The following is a 14,729-nucleotide window of genomic DNA, read 5'->3' as shown; positions in this document are numbered from 1 at the left end:
TGCAGTGGTACGGTCCACTGGAGAGGCAGAATGCTGATGAGCCCCACACTGCCACTCTGGCTTCATGCACAGACAAATGGAAAGTGAAGGCTCCATTGAGCACACCTGGCAAAATGGGGAAGGTGGAGTAGACGGGAAAAGACGCCTGCACACTACCTGTCTAACAGGCATCTGCTTGAGCCGCCCAGGGACCCACAGCAGATGGGAAAGGTCTTTCTTGAGACGTAGCATACTTAAAAAGGTTTCAACTGCCTAAAACGACATCAAAGCCTGCAAGAGATTTCCTGCCTTTAAGAGAATTACCATTATTAAGCTCATTAATAACGTCCATTTAGAATGTGATAGAGGCATGTTTGCATATTGTGTATCGTTATGACATTGATAAGCAGAAGAGGATGTTTTCATTTCCTTATTGGGAGGTGGAGAGCTGATTTGGTGCAGTTGTACTTGTTTCTTTTCCTCTCCTTCATATTTTTGTCTGCTTGATTTGATCCTATCTGAATGAGAATTTGTAGAGGACTCGTTGGTATTCACAAGGACAGATGTTCTCACAGCATATCAAACAGAGCACGTCTCAAGAGCGACGTACAGTCATTGTGAATTCTTCTCTGTGTTTCGCTGGGAATACCTATGGCACTTATGCTAACACAATCAAGGGTTTCTTTGGCTTTTTTCATCAAAATGGACAATGTTAGTTGCAAACCCCATCATGATGTGTACTTTTGTTGGTGACAGATTTTTCTTGTGTACAATACTGATTTTTCCTTTATATGCTCTCTGAAGAAAATTGAGAGCAAATTTTAAGGTTAGGCCATAATTCTTTTGATCCTTAGGCGGGGTCTCTTAAGTCCATTTATGTTAGTGGAGAATTCATGGGTTGTAGTTTAGTTACCCTCTCCCATGCCCTTTCAGAAGTAAACAGGCTGTTTCCTCTACCATACCTTAAAATGCGGCATAGCAGCACACTTCATTGTTTTCATTAAATACCAGGGTTTTAAGTTCAATGACTTAATTTACTTGTCTAAATAATTATGTTGTTTGTATATTTTCATATATTTAAATGTAAATTAATACTCACAAACCAAGTATTTTAGAGAGAGAGAGAGCGAGAGAGAGAGCGAGAGAGAGAGAGAGAGAGAGTGAGAGAGAGAGAGAGAGAGAGAGAGAGAGAGAGAGAGAGAGAGAGAGCACATGCATTGTCATTATAGTCCAAGCTGCAGAATACTAAATATATTTTGATATGCAAATGTGGGTAATTAAATATGGATTGAATAGCATGCGGAAAATGTCCCAACTGCTTCAGAGAAATGACTAAAATAAGTGTCCTGAAAAAAATCACATGACATTACAGATTGACCTCTTTCCTCAGTCCTATTAGTGTTTTCGTTGGTATTGGAATTGAAATTGAATGTCATGAAAGTACTCATATTCGTATAAAATTGTGGTATTATCATAATCAGTCAGAATTCTGATGATATTAAACCATATTTGCCGGGGGAAGCTTTGAATTGTGAAGCTTTTTGAATGGTGTTAGCAGTTCTTCTTTCAAAAGAGCAGGGAAAATCCAGTTGTTGTGATATGTCACTCTCAGAGTCTGAAATTAAATTAAAAATGCATTTTCTCAGCATCAAATAAGAATAAGAAGCACAATGAGTGAGAGACGAATCAAGCTGTCACAGGAGAGCTGCTAGCTAAAGAGGTGAAACAACTCCGATGAAAAATGGATTGATACTGATGGCTGAAAACTTTCTAACAAGGTGCTGCTCGCCCCTGTACGGACAATTAAACTTGGGTGCGTGGTTTCCTCACCAATGTTATTGCTTTTTTATATTTACAGCCCACCATAAGGCTACTAACATTTTACAGGTTTTATGTTGGTGCTGAAAGAATGAAATAAGAGGCGTGCGTAGCCTGGCACATCCTTGGATGTTTACAGCGAATAAAGTGAATAAATAACATAAGCAGAGTTCTGATTTTGAACTCTTTTAATGAGTCTTATAGGTAATCAGTTCTCCTCATGTCTTGATGACAAATATTGAGGCATTTCCTTCGGTGTTACCTAACACTTCTTTAATTGTCATCTGGGAATACTTGGCCCCCAGTTCGCCATTTAGATTTAGGAGATTGAAATGCCTTAGAGGTGAGCAGGTTTCAGCTCGCAGGCATTACTTCCCTCTGAGGTGTATAACTGAGGAGGCAGAAAGGAAGTATGACTGAACATTTTAGTTGTGTTACGGTTGGTGACCCAGGAACAGGCTGAAAACTCAGAAGATCGCAATCAAACTTTAATCTTAACTTCACAGGAACATGCAGACAGACAACGGAAACACAACCTTACATAACAGTGACTAGACAAAGACTGAGAGAACAAGAGGAACTTAAATAGTGAACAAAAAAACCGAGATGATTAAACAGACACAGCTGAACTAAATTAACTCATAATGACGGTGACCATGGAAACAAGACGTTGCGGTAAACTGAACAAAGGAACAAAAGCAAAATGCAAAACAGACTGAACATGTGATAGTACCTGGAGGTCACAGGCAGGTGAGCAGGGTGATGCTGGCTAGTTGAGAAGCCTCCTGGGTGGTGCTGGATATTCAGGAGACCATGGCGGTGCAGGAAGTTCAGGGCACCATGGAGACTCCAGAAGCTCAAGGGATCAAAGAGGCACGGTGAGGTACCTTAGTACTAATGCCGCGTTCCAGTTTGTTTTTATTATGCCCTTCACTGGCTAACTTCTCTCCGTCTCGTTCACTCGGATGTGCGTCCTTGCTTACGTTGCATGAGTCCCCACTGCTGGCGGAACCTTCGCAATGGGTTGAACTGGAACGCCCTAAGCCCTTGATCACTTGGAAACCACTATGGAGTGTTTTTTTTTATTTATTTTTTCCTTTACGAAATTGTTTAATGCAGCACTTTATATGTATATATTGTAGGTGTGTTTGGGTTGTTTTAAATTGTTTTAAAAATAATAAAACATTATTAGACATTATATAGACATTTTTTGTTGCTTGTGGTGGGGTAAATAAAACGCTGTGACTTCATATTGTGTTGCATTGTGGTATATGAAGCTGCCTGAAGTGTACATATGAAGTAGACTCGCTCCTTCTGTCAAAATTGAGGGAGCAAGGGTCTGTCCATATAAACTTCTCTTGTCCACTTCACGAAGTGGAGCGCTTTTTTAAAATGGCGGCGGGGATTCCCCCGATAGGAAGTGCTTAGGGAAGTTTGCAAGAGCGTGTCTAATAGTGGAGTGGAACGGATAGTGGAGTCTAATAGTGGAGTTGAACACAGCATAAGTAAGCTACGTGCAGGCTGGAGAAGCTACATAGACATGAAGTCGGACACTTTATGCTTCCCGTAGTGACGCTCGTGCTGTGTCTGCATACTTGAATAATAAATGCAATATTTGTCAAATACACAGATGTTTCAGAGACATTTTCATTTATGAACTGCTTACTACAGCGCCTGTGTGTAAGAATAAAGTCCTACACTATCAATTAAGCGGGGTTAATGTTTTTTAAAATCTTTTTTACTTTGATAAACATGACAATATAACATCGCGACTACATGAAAAAATGTTTTACCAATATAAAAAACTGATTTGCAAACATTAGAGGAACTGAAACAGTGTGTTTCGTGTTTCAGAACAAACACGAAACACACATGCTCGCTGTCATGGGGTAAATCCCGCCAATTGTGGAACAGCAGTGTCATCATCAGAGCTTGTGCAGTCGCTCTGGAGAAGCTGCGCAGAATGAACCAGCCGGCTGCTCGAATCGCTCTGGCGGCACTTTGTTGACATGCGTCACCGTCACGTGGCGTCGTTTCTAACCAGCATGCAATGCTTCAAGTCAGTCGCCGAATGGTCTGTGCAAGTGGACAAGCAAAACAGACTGAACATGTGACAAGTTGTAGCACAGTCTGAGATTAATTTTAGAATGATTATCCTTGATTAACATTAAGCGTTTGCCTTAATTACTACAGCTCTTGATTGCTGCAAACCCTCAAGCTCAAGAAAACATTGGTGTGATGTATTATTAAACAGAATTTTAATGTTTTGCAAGGACTGCTTCTATAGACCTATTCGGACAGTAATTGTTTTTCATGTGGTCCATAATAATAAATTTGCATGCCATTTTTGTGATAAAACTCGTGCATCCGGATGGTGATTTATTCATGGCGGAGGAGCAAGTTTTGTGATCCTGCGCACCTGGGAACACTGCTCACATGGTCAATAACATGTATGCTGTTAATAAAATATCATGCTTGGGATAATACGAAAAAAATGTATATATAATTATATAAATGTATATATAATATTAATATCCTAATTATTTAAATGTGTTTAAAATAGGAAGATATTTAGGGGAACATTATGGTTTTTTGTGAGCAGAAATAAGTTAATACAGCCTCTTATTTACATGAGGTAAACATAATGCTGTTTGGTTATTTTAACATAGCCTATAATTGCTGCGGTAATAATGGCTGTTTACATGCTTTTATTTTTTTCAATATTTTTGAGCGGTAATGAAATTAAATGAATTGTTCTTGTACATGCAGTACTTGTTAGCATTTCAGTAATAAAACTCTAGATCTTTCAAATGCATCCAAATTACAGAGAAACACAATCGTATGGCACTGCACTGGTCGAAAAGGATATAAACAGTGAATTTTGAAGTGATAGATTCTTGAAAATTAAAAAAAAAAGATGTGGATTTGGACGGCAATTAACAAGATGTAAAATAAGTCTCTTATGTCTCTAGTGTGTATGTGAAGTTTTAGCTCAAGATACCCCACAGATCATTTTTATTGCATGTTAAAATTGTCACTTTTTGAGGTGAGCAAAAACATGCCATTTTTGTGCGTATTCCTTAAAAATGCAAATAAGGGTCCAGGCCCTTTCATTAAGAGGGCGGAGCTTCAAGAGGTGGTGTTAGCAGCTCCGATTACCTCACGCAGACACGCACTGCAAAGGTCAAAAACTGTTCAGCCTTGTATATTCAAACCAGATGATGGAGAGATTCGAGAAGAAGTGAGAACATGCAGAATGTAACAGGACGTTTCTGAATGTTAGTTGTTAAATTGTATTTGTCTGAGTCATTGATTAGCATATTCTGTCATAATGATCTATAAATCACTCCTGTGGGAACTGTTGTAAGATGTAAGAATTAATGCTGCATGAAGATAGAACAGGTATAGTTTAGTTTAGTTACGGTCATAACTTATGTTGTCATCTTGCTTTTATGACATGCTACTTTCGGGCGATTCTGAAGTGTGCCTTCATTGGGTACTTTACAATGCCATGATGCCACGGGAGAGGATTTATAAATGAAAGTGAAGCGACGTACCTGATGCTGGTGGATCACATGAAAATATGGTGGATGTAGTATGTCCAATTTTCATTCATACTACCCATACTATATAGAATTTAGCTGAATTTAGCTTATAATCCTTTTTTAACAGTCGCAAAGTAAATTCAAATTCAAAGTACCTAATCAGAGAGTATGCGTTTTTAGATGCAGCAATGGGCTCCTTAAACAGTCTCATGTACCCAGTACCCATGAGCTGGATCTCTCCATATGGAGCTCTAGGATGGGATGTGATGTCCGGCCATACGTTTTCATCGTTGCACCCAAAAACTAGGAAATCTACTTCTATATATGGTCCTTGCATTTTGTGTCCTCCATTCTGGTGAGACAACTACAGTAAACCCATAAAACGCCTATAAAGCAATGCCCATCTTTCCTCATCCACAACGGTCACTCTCAGATATTTCTCAATCACTCTGACCTCAGGGACAAATGTCTCTCTCACCTGGAGTCTCACTAGCCCTTGGACTCCAACTCCTTTCACTACTTTCATTCCATTTTTAAAGCCCTCATTGATATTCTCCACAGCAGCTCTACTGCATCTGTCTACATTCTCCACTATTGGCTCTACAGCAGGTTTGTGACCCCTTGACATTTCGCCGTTTGACTGAAACACAGAAATTCAGGAACCTCTACATGAGCTAAATGTCTGGATGTAGACATATAAATGCAAAATAATCAATTTAAAGAACTTGCAATTTCATGGTTTTTCATTAATACATACATTTGCTACATCCAGTTCAGGAATCCGTAGGGGCCAAGGTTAATAAAAGAAAGTAGTGTTATATATTTCAGTACTGCAAAACATTTCTTGATCTTGATCAGTATTTGTGCCTTGTGCACCAGTAAAAATATCTAAACATCCTTGGCACTATACTTATTTATTTAATAACACTTGTTTTTAGAAAATATTGTGTTTTAAGTTTACATTTCTTTGCATTGATACATAGTGTTTACATATTGTGTGCATAAACCTAACTACTGTATATTTAGTGAAGTTTTGCTTAAAATTAGAAAGCATTTCGCCACTTGTATAAGAAAAATACATTAAACAAGCATCCAATTACACCACTTTGCTTCTCAAGTAACTCTTTTTGATGTTTCGATAATAGTTTTGTCTTGTTTCCCCATAAAAAATTATATAGAAAATGATTTTTTTGCGGTGAGTGCGTATCGGCTGAGCTGTAGTCCTCTCGCTTACATATTTCATGTGGTTTATACGCTGTATAAAAGAGCCATTGCACGGCACAATTGATTTGTCTGAGCTTAAGGGGAAACATGGCAATGCCTCTGACAGAAGTCATATTCAGTGCACCCAGGTGTCCTGGCTTTTTTTTCCTTTTTTATTTCAAATCAAAGCTCGGAGCCTTGCTCTTGCGAAGTGTGGCGAAACCCGCAGATGGAGGATTTAAAAGGTTTGGTCTTTGGTTCTCCAGAACTGTCATGAAAGATTTCTCTGCCTTTGTAGGAACATGTTGCGATAACCTTTGTTTGATTGGCTCTGTTTGTTTGCTCTCACTGAGGAATGGGCATAAATAGGCATCTCTATCGAACGTGGATTTTCGCAGAGTTGACACACTGGTTGTTGTAAATTGAGGAACCAGAGATGATCCTGCATATTGACTTAATCTTTGATGGTGCCTGCGCCTGGTCAGGGTAGCATTACAGCGAACTGGCACCTTTTCTAACTGTCTCTTTCATGTCTGCCTGTAGGTGATGTGGCCCCCTACTTCAAAACAGAACCGGGACCTCCAGAGATCCACCTAGAAGGAAACCGTCTGGTCATGACCTGCCTTGCGGAGGGCAGCTGGCCTCTGGAGTTCAAATGGATGCTCAACAACACAGATATCACACCCTTTTCCCCCGAGTACAAGTGAGTGCCAGCTTTCATCTTATGGCTTTCTGGAGAAGTCCTGCTCAGAACTGTCTCAAGGTTACAAGGAGAGAGATCAGCAGAGGCTTGTGGTTAATATGAGAGACAAAAAGTCTAATGTTAATCTCTCCTGCAGCTTTTCTTCTGTACAAAAAGCACATTTATATTAAAGTTGTTCAAAACATGACCATTAGCCTTTTAGCACAATATTCTTTAGGCCCCGTCCACACGAAGCCAGATCTTTCCCAATCCGATCTTTTTTTCCCCTCGTTTCAAGAAACCCTTGCGTCCACACAAGATCACCAAAACCAACTCAAAATTATGTAGTATACATGGCAAGCCAGTGTGTGGCGCTGTAATTCTGCCACAGAAATATACTAAGAACGGAGAAGAAGAAAATGCTCACGATAAAATAACAATAAATACATTTTCTACTTAACAGATGTGTTTTATTAACGTCTACACCTACCCCAACCCCAAATTTAATTAAATGACGCGATATTGATGTGCGCATGCCCATAATGCCTGTAGTTGTATCTCTTAACTCTTTCAGCGTGCTGGACGTAGTGAAAAAAAAACGTTTAAAACAATTTTCCTTTTCAGAAAATATTTGCTGTACACACGAAAAACGTAAGAATGTCGTTTTCAGATTCAGATTTATCCACTCTGGAACCCGATTTCGGAAAATATTGGATTCATGCTTACAAAACGCTGGATCCGGGTGGACGAAATGCTGATACGGTACAAAATGTATACGTATACAGCTAAACGCGTCTCCGTGTGGACGGGGCCTTATTCTGCTGTTGTCTTTTATGGATCAGTTTCAGGAATCTTTCTCATTACTTAAATAATGTGTAGTTTTAAATGAAGGCAACATGGAATTTGAAGAACTCACATTTAGAAAGATTTTTTAAATATGATTTTAATTTAAATTTTCTATTATATTTTTTTTAAATAAATGCTAAATGGTTCAGATGTTTCCAACAGGTACTAAGCATACTTGAAAATAATGTTCAAAAAATGTAAGCTTTCCAAAGAAAATGATGTCCTAAATTTCTTAGAATGTAATTATTAAAAATGTGTCTATAGTCTATGGGACTAAGTATTTACAAGAATATATGAAGAAATATGAAGCTTGGGATTTTATCATAGCAGTTACTTTTTATTGTTCTGTTGAAAGCGTAATTATTTTATTTTTATTAAAACAGGTTTTATGTCTTCTTTTTCTTTCAGGTAACTCCTTTTTAAATTTGTCAGCCACTGGCAGCATTTTTGATAATTTTTTACAAACATTTCATGTCCCACTGAATATCTGAACATGCAATATATCAAAAGAAAGAACAGACCTTCTGCTTTTAAAGAAAAAAATAAGTAAAATTAGTTTTATTATAGCTTAATGCATTTTTTAATCAACACTTGAATGTAGGTAAGTTGAATAATTAAAAAAACTACATTTTGAGCAAAAAGCTGAGAAAATCAGATTTTTGTCAAAGACTACATCCAGATCAGATTCAGAACGATGATCAAATATCAAAAATGGATTAGATTGCATAAACACCCCCAAAGAGTTACATTCCTATAGCTCGTCCTGGGTCGACATTTCATTCCAGTAACATTAGGTAGTTTTGATTTATATGCTGTTTAATAGAGGTGTAATGGTACACAAATCTGATGGTTTGGTACATACCTCGATTTTGAATACACGGTTCGGTATTTTTAGATATAATGATCAACACTCAAAAGCTTCACATTAGGCAGTTTTTGCATTAACTTCCAAATCAATTTTTTTTTTTTTCTCTCCAGTTCGTTTCTGAAATATAATCACGATCATTTGAATATACTCCCGGGTTTCTACTGATACAAAGCCATATCTAAAGCCAAAGCTAAATCGCTGAAGTAACCCTTTAAATCCAAAGAAGAGCAAAATGAATAGCAAAACGCAGGAATAACAGGATACTAGAGACTCTGGAATACTAGAGTTCCAAGGCAGTCATGATGTGGAGTTCTTTAAAGGGTTCATGGATCTTATTTGGCGGACCTTCACAAAACATTCAGGACGTTCTCTGAACATTTAGGGGACAATATTTTCAGAAGGTTTCTGCTGGTGTCCTAGAATGTTACGAAAGGGTCATGATGTGGAGTTCTAACTCTTTCCCCGCCAAACAGAATTTTTCAGGTTATATGCTATGAGCACTATTAAGCATCCTCATGAATCAGCACAGAATCCCCTGATCAAAACACAGGAAAGATGACACAGAATTTGTTTTTTTGTTTGTTTTTTAAAGCAGAGGGTCTGCTCTTTTTATATATATATATATATATATATATATATATATATATATATATATATATATATATATATATATATATATATATATATATATATATATATATATATATATATATATGAAAATCATCAAAAACAGTATTTGGAGGAAATTCAAGGAATATTCAGGACATTCTCAGAATGTTTAGGGGACCATTACTCTAGGATGTTGCCTCTACATTTCATTCCCATAAAGTCTGCAGGACCTTAAAGGGACCAGATTAGAATGTAACTTATTTAGGTCCTTCCTTACAGAATGTTTTCAGAACATCTTTGTGTGAATATATGTAGACTGGGCTGCTTTGCAAATGAGGGTCAGTAAAATGCAGGATTTGCACAAAAGTTTCTTCTCAAAGATGGATCAATGCCAACAATTCGTGATCCATAATGTATGTGTTTGCAAATCACCTTTCTAAATGTGCTAATGTGGCTAAAGCTACCATTGTCTCTTACTGTGCTCACAGAGACCAGAGCGTGTTATTTTTAATATAAAATATGTAGGCAGATTGTACAATTCAGAAACACACATTTATTGTGTCTTAAAAATGAAACTAATGACATTGCTCGGATCGCTGTGGATACAGTTAGCGGCAGTGCTAACTTTAGCCACATTAGCTGTCAGTTTGCAAACACATTCACAAGGACAATTTGCGTACATTCACAAAATATAACGTGTGGTACTTGCGTGTTCTGAATATGACAACAGTTGGTATTGATCAATCTTTGAGAGGCACAAATCCTGTTTTACTGACCCTCGTTTGCAAAGCAGCCCATTGTATACTAAATCACACACTAACATGTTCTGAAATCATTCAGTAAATGTGATGGAAGGACTTAAATAGGACTAAAAAATAGCAATCTAGGTTGGTCCCCTAAAGGTCCTTGAAATGTTATGGGAATGTAGTGTAGAGACCACTGCCCTGAACAAGATATGTGTAACGGATTCACAGAGGCAGGATTCAATTGCAAGTAACTCAGTTTAATAAGACAGATAGTGTCACAGAAGTCAAAACTCAGAACACTGAAGAAGTCCGGGTAAGACGGAGCAGTGAGAGAGGCTCTGTTGGTGACACGGGCAGGCTGTGAGCAGCTGTGACTCGGGAGATCGGTAGAGGTAATCCGGGAAGGGATCCAGCGTTTCACGGAAGGGGGAAACGATAACCAACACGGAGACACAAGGGGAAACATCCAACAACGCTCTGACAAAGACAAGAGAGAAACAGAGAGACTAAATAGGGTGAAGGTGATGAGTTGCAGCTGGTGCAGGTGATCAGCCACAGGTGCGTGATGAGCCAATCCCAGGCTCCGCCCTCACCTACATTCAACACGCACCCAAGAGTGAGACAGGGAATCCATGAACCGTGACAGTACCCCTCCCCCTAGGAGCGTCCCCTGACGCTCCCAGCCGACCTTACCTGTTGATTGTAATCATCAATAAGGGAGTGATCCAGAATGTCCCTAGCAGGAACCCAACTTCTCTCCTCCGGACCGTAACCTTCCCAGTCCACCAAGTACTGGAAACCGCGTCCCCTCCGTCTAGAATCCAGAATGCGATTAACCGAATACGTTGGTTCCCCATCTACGAGTCGCGGCGGTGGGGGAACCGGGACTGGCGGATTAAGGTGGGAGTGAAAAACAGGCTTGATTTTGGATACATGGAAGGCGGGATGAATCCTCCTGTACGCCGGAGGGAGTTTGAGGCGGACTGTCACCGGACTAATGATCTTGGTGACAGTGAACGGGCCGATAAATTTGGGAGCAAGTTTATTAGATACGGAGCGGAGAGGAATGTTCTTGGTAGAAAGCCACACTTTTTGACCCACGACGTAAACGGGAGGCTTAGACCGGTGGCGATCGGCTTTAGCCTTGGTGCGCGCTCCCACCTGGAGCAGAGTCTCACGGGCTCTGGTCCATGTGCGATGACACCTCTGGATAAAGGCGTGAACAGAGGGGACCGCGACCTCGGAATCCAGACTAGGAAAAATAGGTGGCTGGTAACCTACACTACACTCAAATGGCGAAAGGCCCGTAGATGACACTGGTAACGAGTTATGAGCGTACTCAACCATAGAGAGTTGCTGGCTCCAGGATGAAGGATTCTTGGATACCAAACATCGCAACACTCTTTCCAGATCCTGATTGGCTCTCTCGGTCTGACCGTTGCTTTGGGGGTGATAACCCGAAGACAGACTAACCGTGGCTCCTAGTAATTTACAAAACTCCTGCCAAAATTTGGACACAAATTGGGAACCTCTGTCAGAGACCACGTCCATCGGGAGGCCATGTAACCGAAAGACATGGTCTACTACAGATACCGCTGTCTCCTTGGCTGAGGGTAATTTGGGCAAGGGAATGAAATGTGCTGCCTTCGAGAATCGGTCCACGACGGTCAAAACGACCGTCTTGCCCTGGGAGGGCGGGAGGGCGGTAACAAAATCTAGAGCGATGTGGGACCAGGGTCTCGAAGGAACAGACAACGGCTGAAGTAACCCATGGGGAGGTTGGTTAGATGTCTTACCAACCGCACAGACCGAGCAAGCCAAAACAAAACTGCGAATGTCGCGAGCCATAAGTGGCCACCAAAATCGTTGCTTTACTAAACTGCAAGTGCGGTTTACCCCTGGATGACAAGCAATGTTGGAGCAGTGACCCCATTTGAGGACCTCGGATCTTAACCCCTCCGGAACGAACAAACAACTCGGTGGGCCGCCGGGCGGGGGCGTTACCCCTTCTAAGGCCACTTTGACCTTCGATTCGATCTCCCATGTGAGTGTAGAGATAACTATCTTCTCTGGCAAAATACACTCGGGAGTAACCGGGCGTTCGGAAGCATCAAAAATACGAGATAAAGAGTCGGGTTTGATGTTTTTAGACCCGGGGCGGTACGAGAGAACAAAGTCAAAACGTCCGAAAAAAAGTGCCCACCGAGCCTGCCTGGAGTTGAGTCTTTTAGCAGATCTAATATATTCAAGGTTCTTATGATCCGTCCATACAATAAAAGGTACCCCCGACCCTTCAAGCCAATGACGCCACTCCTCCAACGCTAACTTGACGGCCAACAACTCTCTGTTACCAATGTCATAATTGCGTTCGGCAGGAGAAAGACGATGGGAGAAAAACGCGCACGGGTGCATCTTGTCATCTGAGGGAGAGCGCTGTGAAAGAACCGCTCCTACCCCCACCTCTGACGCGTCGACCTCTACCACGAACTGACGTGTGGAATCAGGGGCGACTAAGATGGGAGCCGAAACAAAGCGGCTTTTCAGTTTGGCGAATACAGCCTCGGCTGTATCGGACCACCTGAACGTCGTTCGGGGAGAGGTCAAGGCAGTCAGAGGTGCGGCTAGTTGGCTGAAATTGCGAATAAAACGCCGATAGAAATTGGCGAACCCCAGAAACCTCTGTAGGGCCTTACGGGAATCTGGACTTGGCCAATCCATCACAGCCTTAACCTTGTCGGGATCCATGCGCATTCCCTCCGATGACACGATGTACCCTAAAAAAGGAACAGACTGTGCATGAAAAGCGCATTTCTCCGCCTTGACAAAAAGCCCATTCTCTAGCAACCTCTGAAGCACTCGTCTGACGTGTCGAACATGTTCCTGGAGAGACGAAGAAAAAATCAAAATGTCATCCAGGTAGACATATATGAATTGGTCGACCATGTCTCTCAACACATCATTGACGAGTGCCTGGAAAACCGCTGGGGAGTTGGAAAGGCCGAAAGGCATGACCAAATATTCAAAATGCCCCCTGGGGGTGTTAAATGCGGTTTTCCATTCATCCCCCTCCCTGATGCGAACCAAATGATAAGCGTTACGTAAGTCCAACTTCGTGAAGACGGATGCTCCCTGTAACCTCTCGAAAGCTGAAGACATCAACGGCAAAGGATAGGTATTCTTTACCGTGATGTTATTCAGCCCTCGGTAATCAATGCAAGGTCGCAGAGAACCATCCTTCTTCCCCACGAAGAAGAACCCCGCCCCCGCTGGAGAAGAGGAAGGGCGGATGAATTTGGAGGCTAGAGAATCAGAAATATATTTCTCCATGGCCTCCCTCTCTGGAATAGAAAGAGAGTATAGTTTGCCCTTAGGCGGAGACTTACCTGGGAGTAAATCTATAGCACAGTCATAGGGACGATGCGGAGGAAGAGAAGCAGCTCGGGACTTACTGAACACTTCCTTCAGGTCGAGGTACTCCGGAGGCACGTTAGATAGATTCACCGTCTCACTCTGAAAAACAGAACGAGACACAGACGAACAAGCAGACACCAAACAAGACTCATAACACTTATCACTCCACGCAGACACAGAGTTTTGTCCCCAGTCAACCCTTGGGTTATGTAACTCCAGCCAAGGGTGACCGAGGACAATGGGAGCCAAAGGGGAGTCCAGGATAAAAAATGAAATGAGTTCAGTGTGGTTGCCAGACGTGATCAGTGTAAGTGGTTCAGTGGTGAATGAAATGTCAGGGAGAACTTGTCCGTTGAGTGCGTTGACAGAGATGGTGTTCTTAAGTGCAATGGTGGGTATTTTGAGTTTGTGTGCAAGGGCAGAGTCAAGAAAGTTACCCTCCGCTCCCGAGTCGAGGAGTGCTGGGCTGGAAAATTCCTGGGCTGCCCACAGCAATCTCACCGGAAGGAGAGTGGAGGATGAGGTCTTTTCCACGGAGATCCCGCCCGACAGTAGCCTTCTCCTTACCGCCGGGCGTGGTCCTCTTACCGGGCAGGAGTCTAGCAGGTGTCCGGTCCCGCCGCAGTAGAGGCAAAGACCACGGGATCTCCGTCTCGCTCTCTCCTCCCGGGAGAGCCGAGCTCGACCCACCTGCATGGGCTCCGGGTCGAAGGTGTAGCTGACCGCATCCGCAGCGTTGGCCTGAGGGCATTCGACACTCTTGTGCTGAAACTCCATCCTGGATCTCAGCCGACTCAGACGAGCGTCCACCCTCAACGCCAGTTCGATCAGTCCGTCAATCTTCTCCGGAAGGTCGATCATGAAAATCTCTTTCTGGATGCGGTCAGCCAGCCCATGCAGGAACATGTCCCACTGTGCCTCCTCGTTCCACCTGCACTCGGCGGCCAGGGTGCGGAACTCGATGGAATAATCCGAGACCGAGCGGTTACCTTGACGGAGCTCTGCGAGTTGACGTGCCGCTT

At 41.9% G+C, this 14,729-nt stretch overlaps 1 protein-coding gene across 3 annotated transcripts in view; it reads left to right on the top strand.

Moving 5' to 3' along the window:
* sdk1a (sidekick cell adhesion molecule 1a) overlaps positions 1–14,729 on the top strand; it is a 479,647-nt gene that overhangs the window by 200,423 nt on the left and 264,495 nt on the right. For all 3 annotated transcript variants that reach the window (XM_067420064.1, XM_067420057.1, XM_067420048.1), the window contains exon 2: positions 7,089–7,248. In XM_067420064.1, the coding sequence (XP_067276165.1) occupies positions 7,089–7,248 (160 nt within the window). The remainder of the gene's footprint in view (positions 1–7,088; positions 7,249–14,729) is intronic.

Source organism: Pseudorasbora parva, chromosome 2 (assembly GCF_024679245.1).
Source record: "Pseudorasbora parva isolate DD20220531a chromosome 2, ASM2467924v1, whole genome shotgun sequence".
NCBI lineage: Eukaryota > Metazoa > Chordata > Actinopteri > Cypriniformes > Gobionidae > Pseudorasbora > Pseudorasbora parva.
This window is presented reverse-complemented; position numbering and strand designations above follow the sequence as displayed.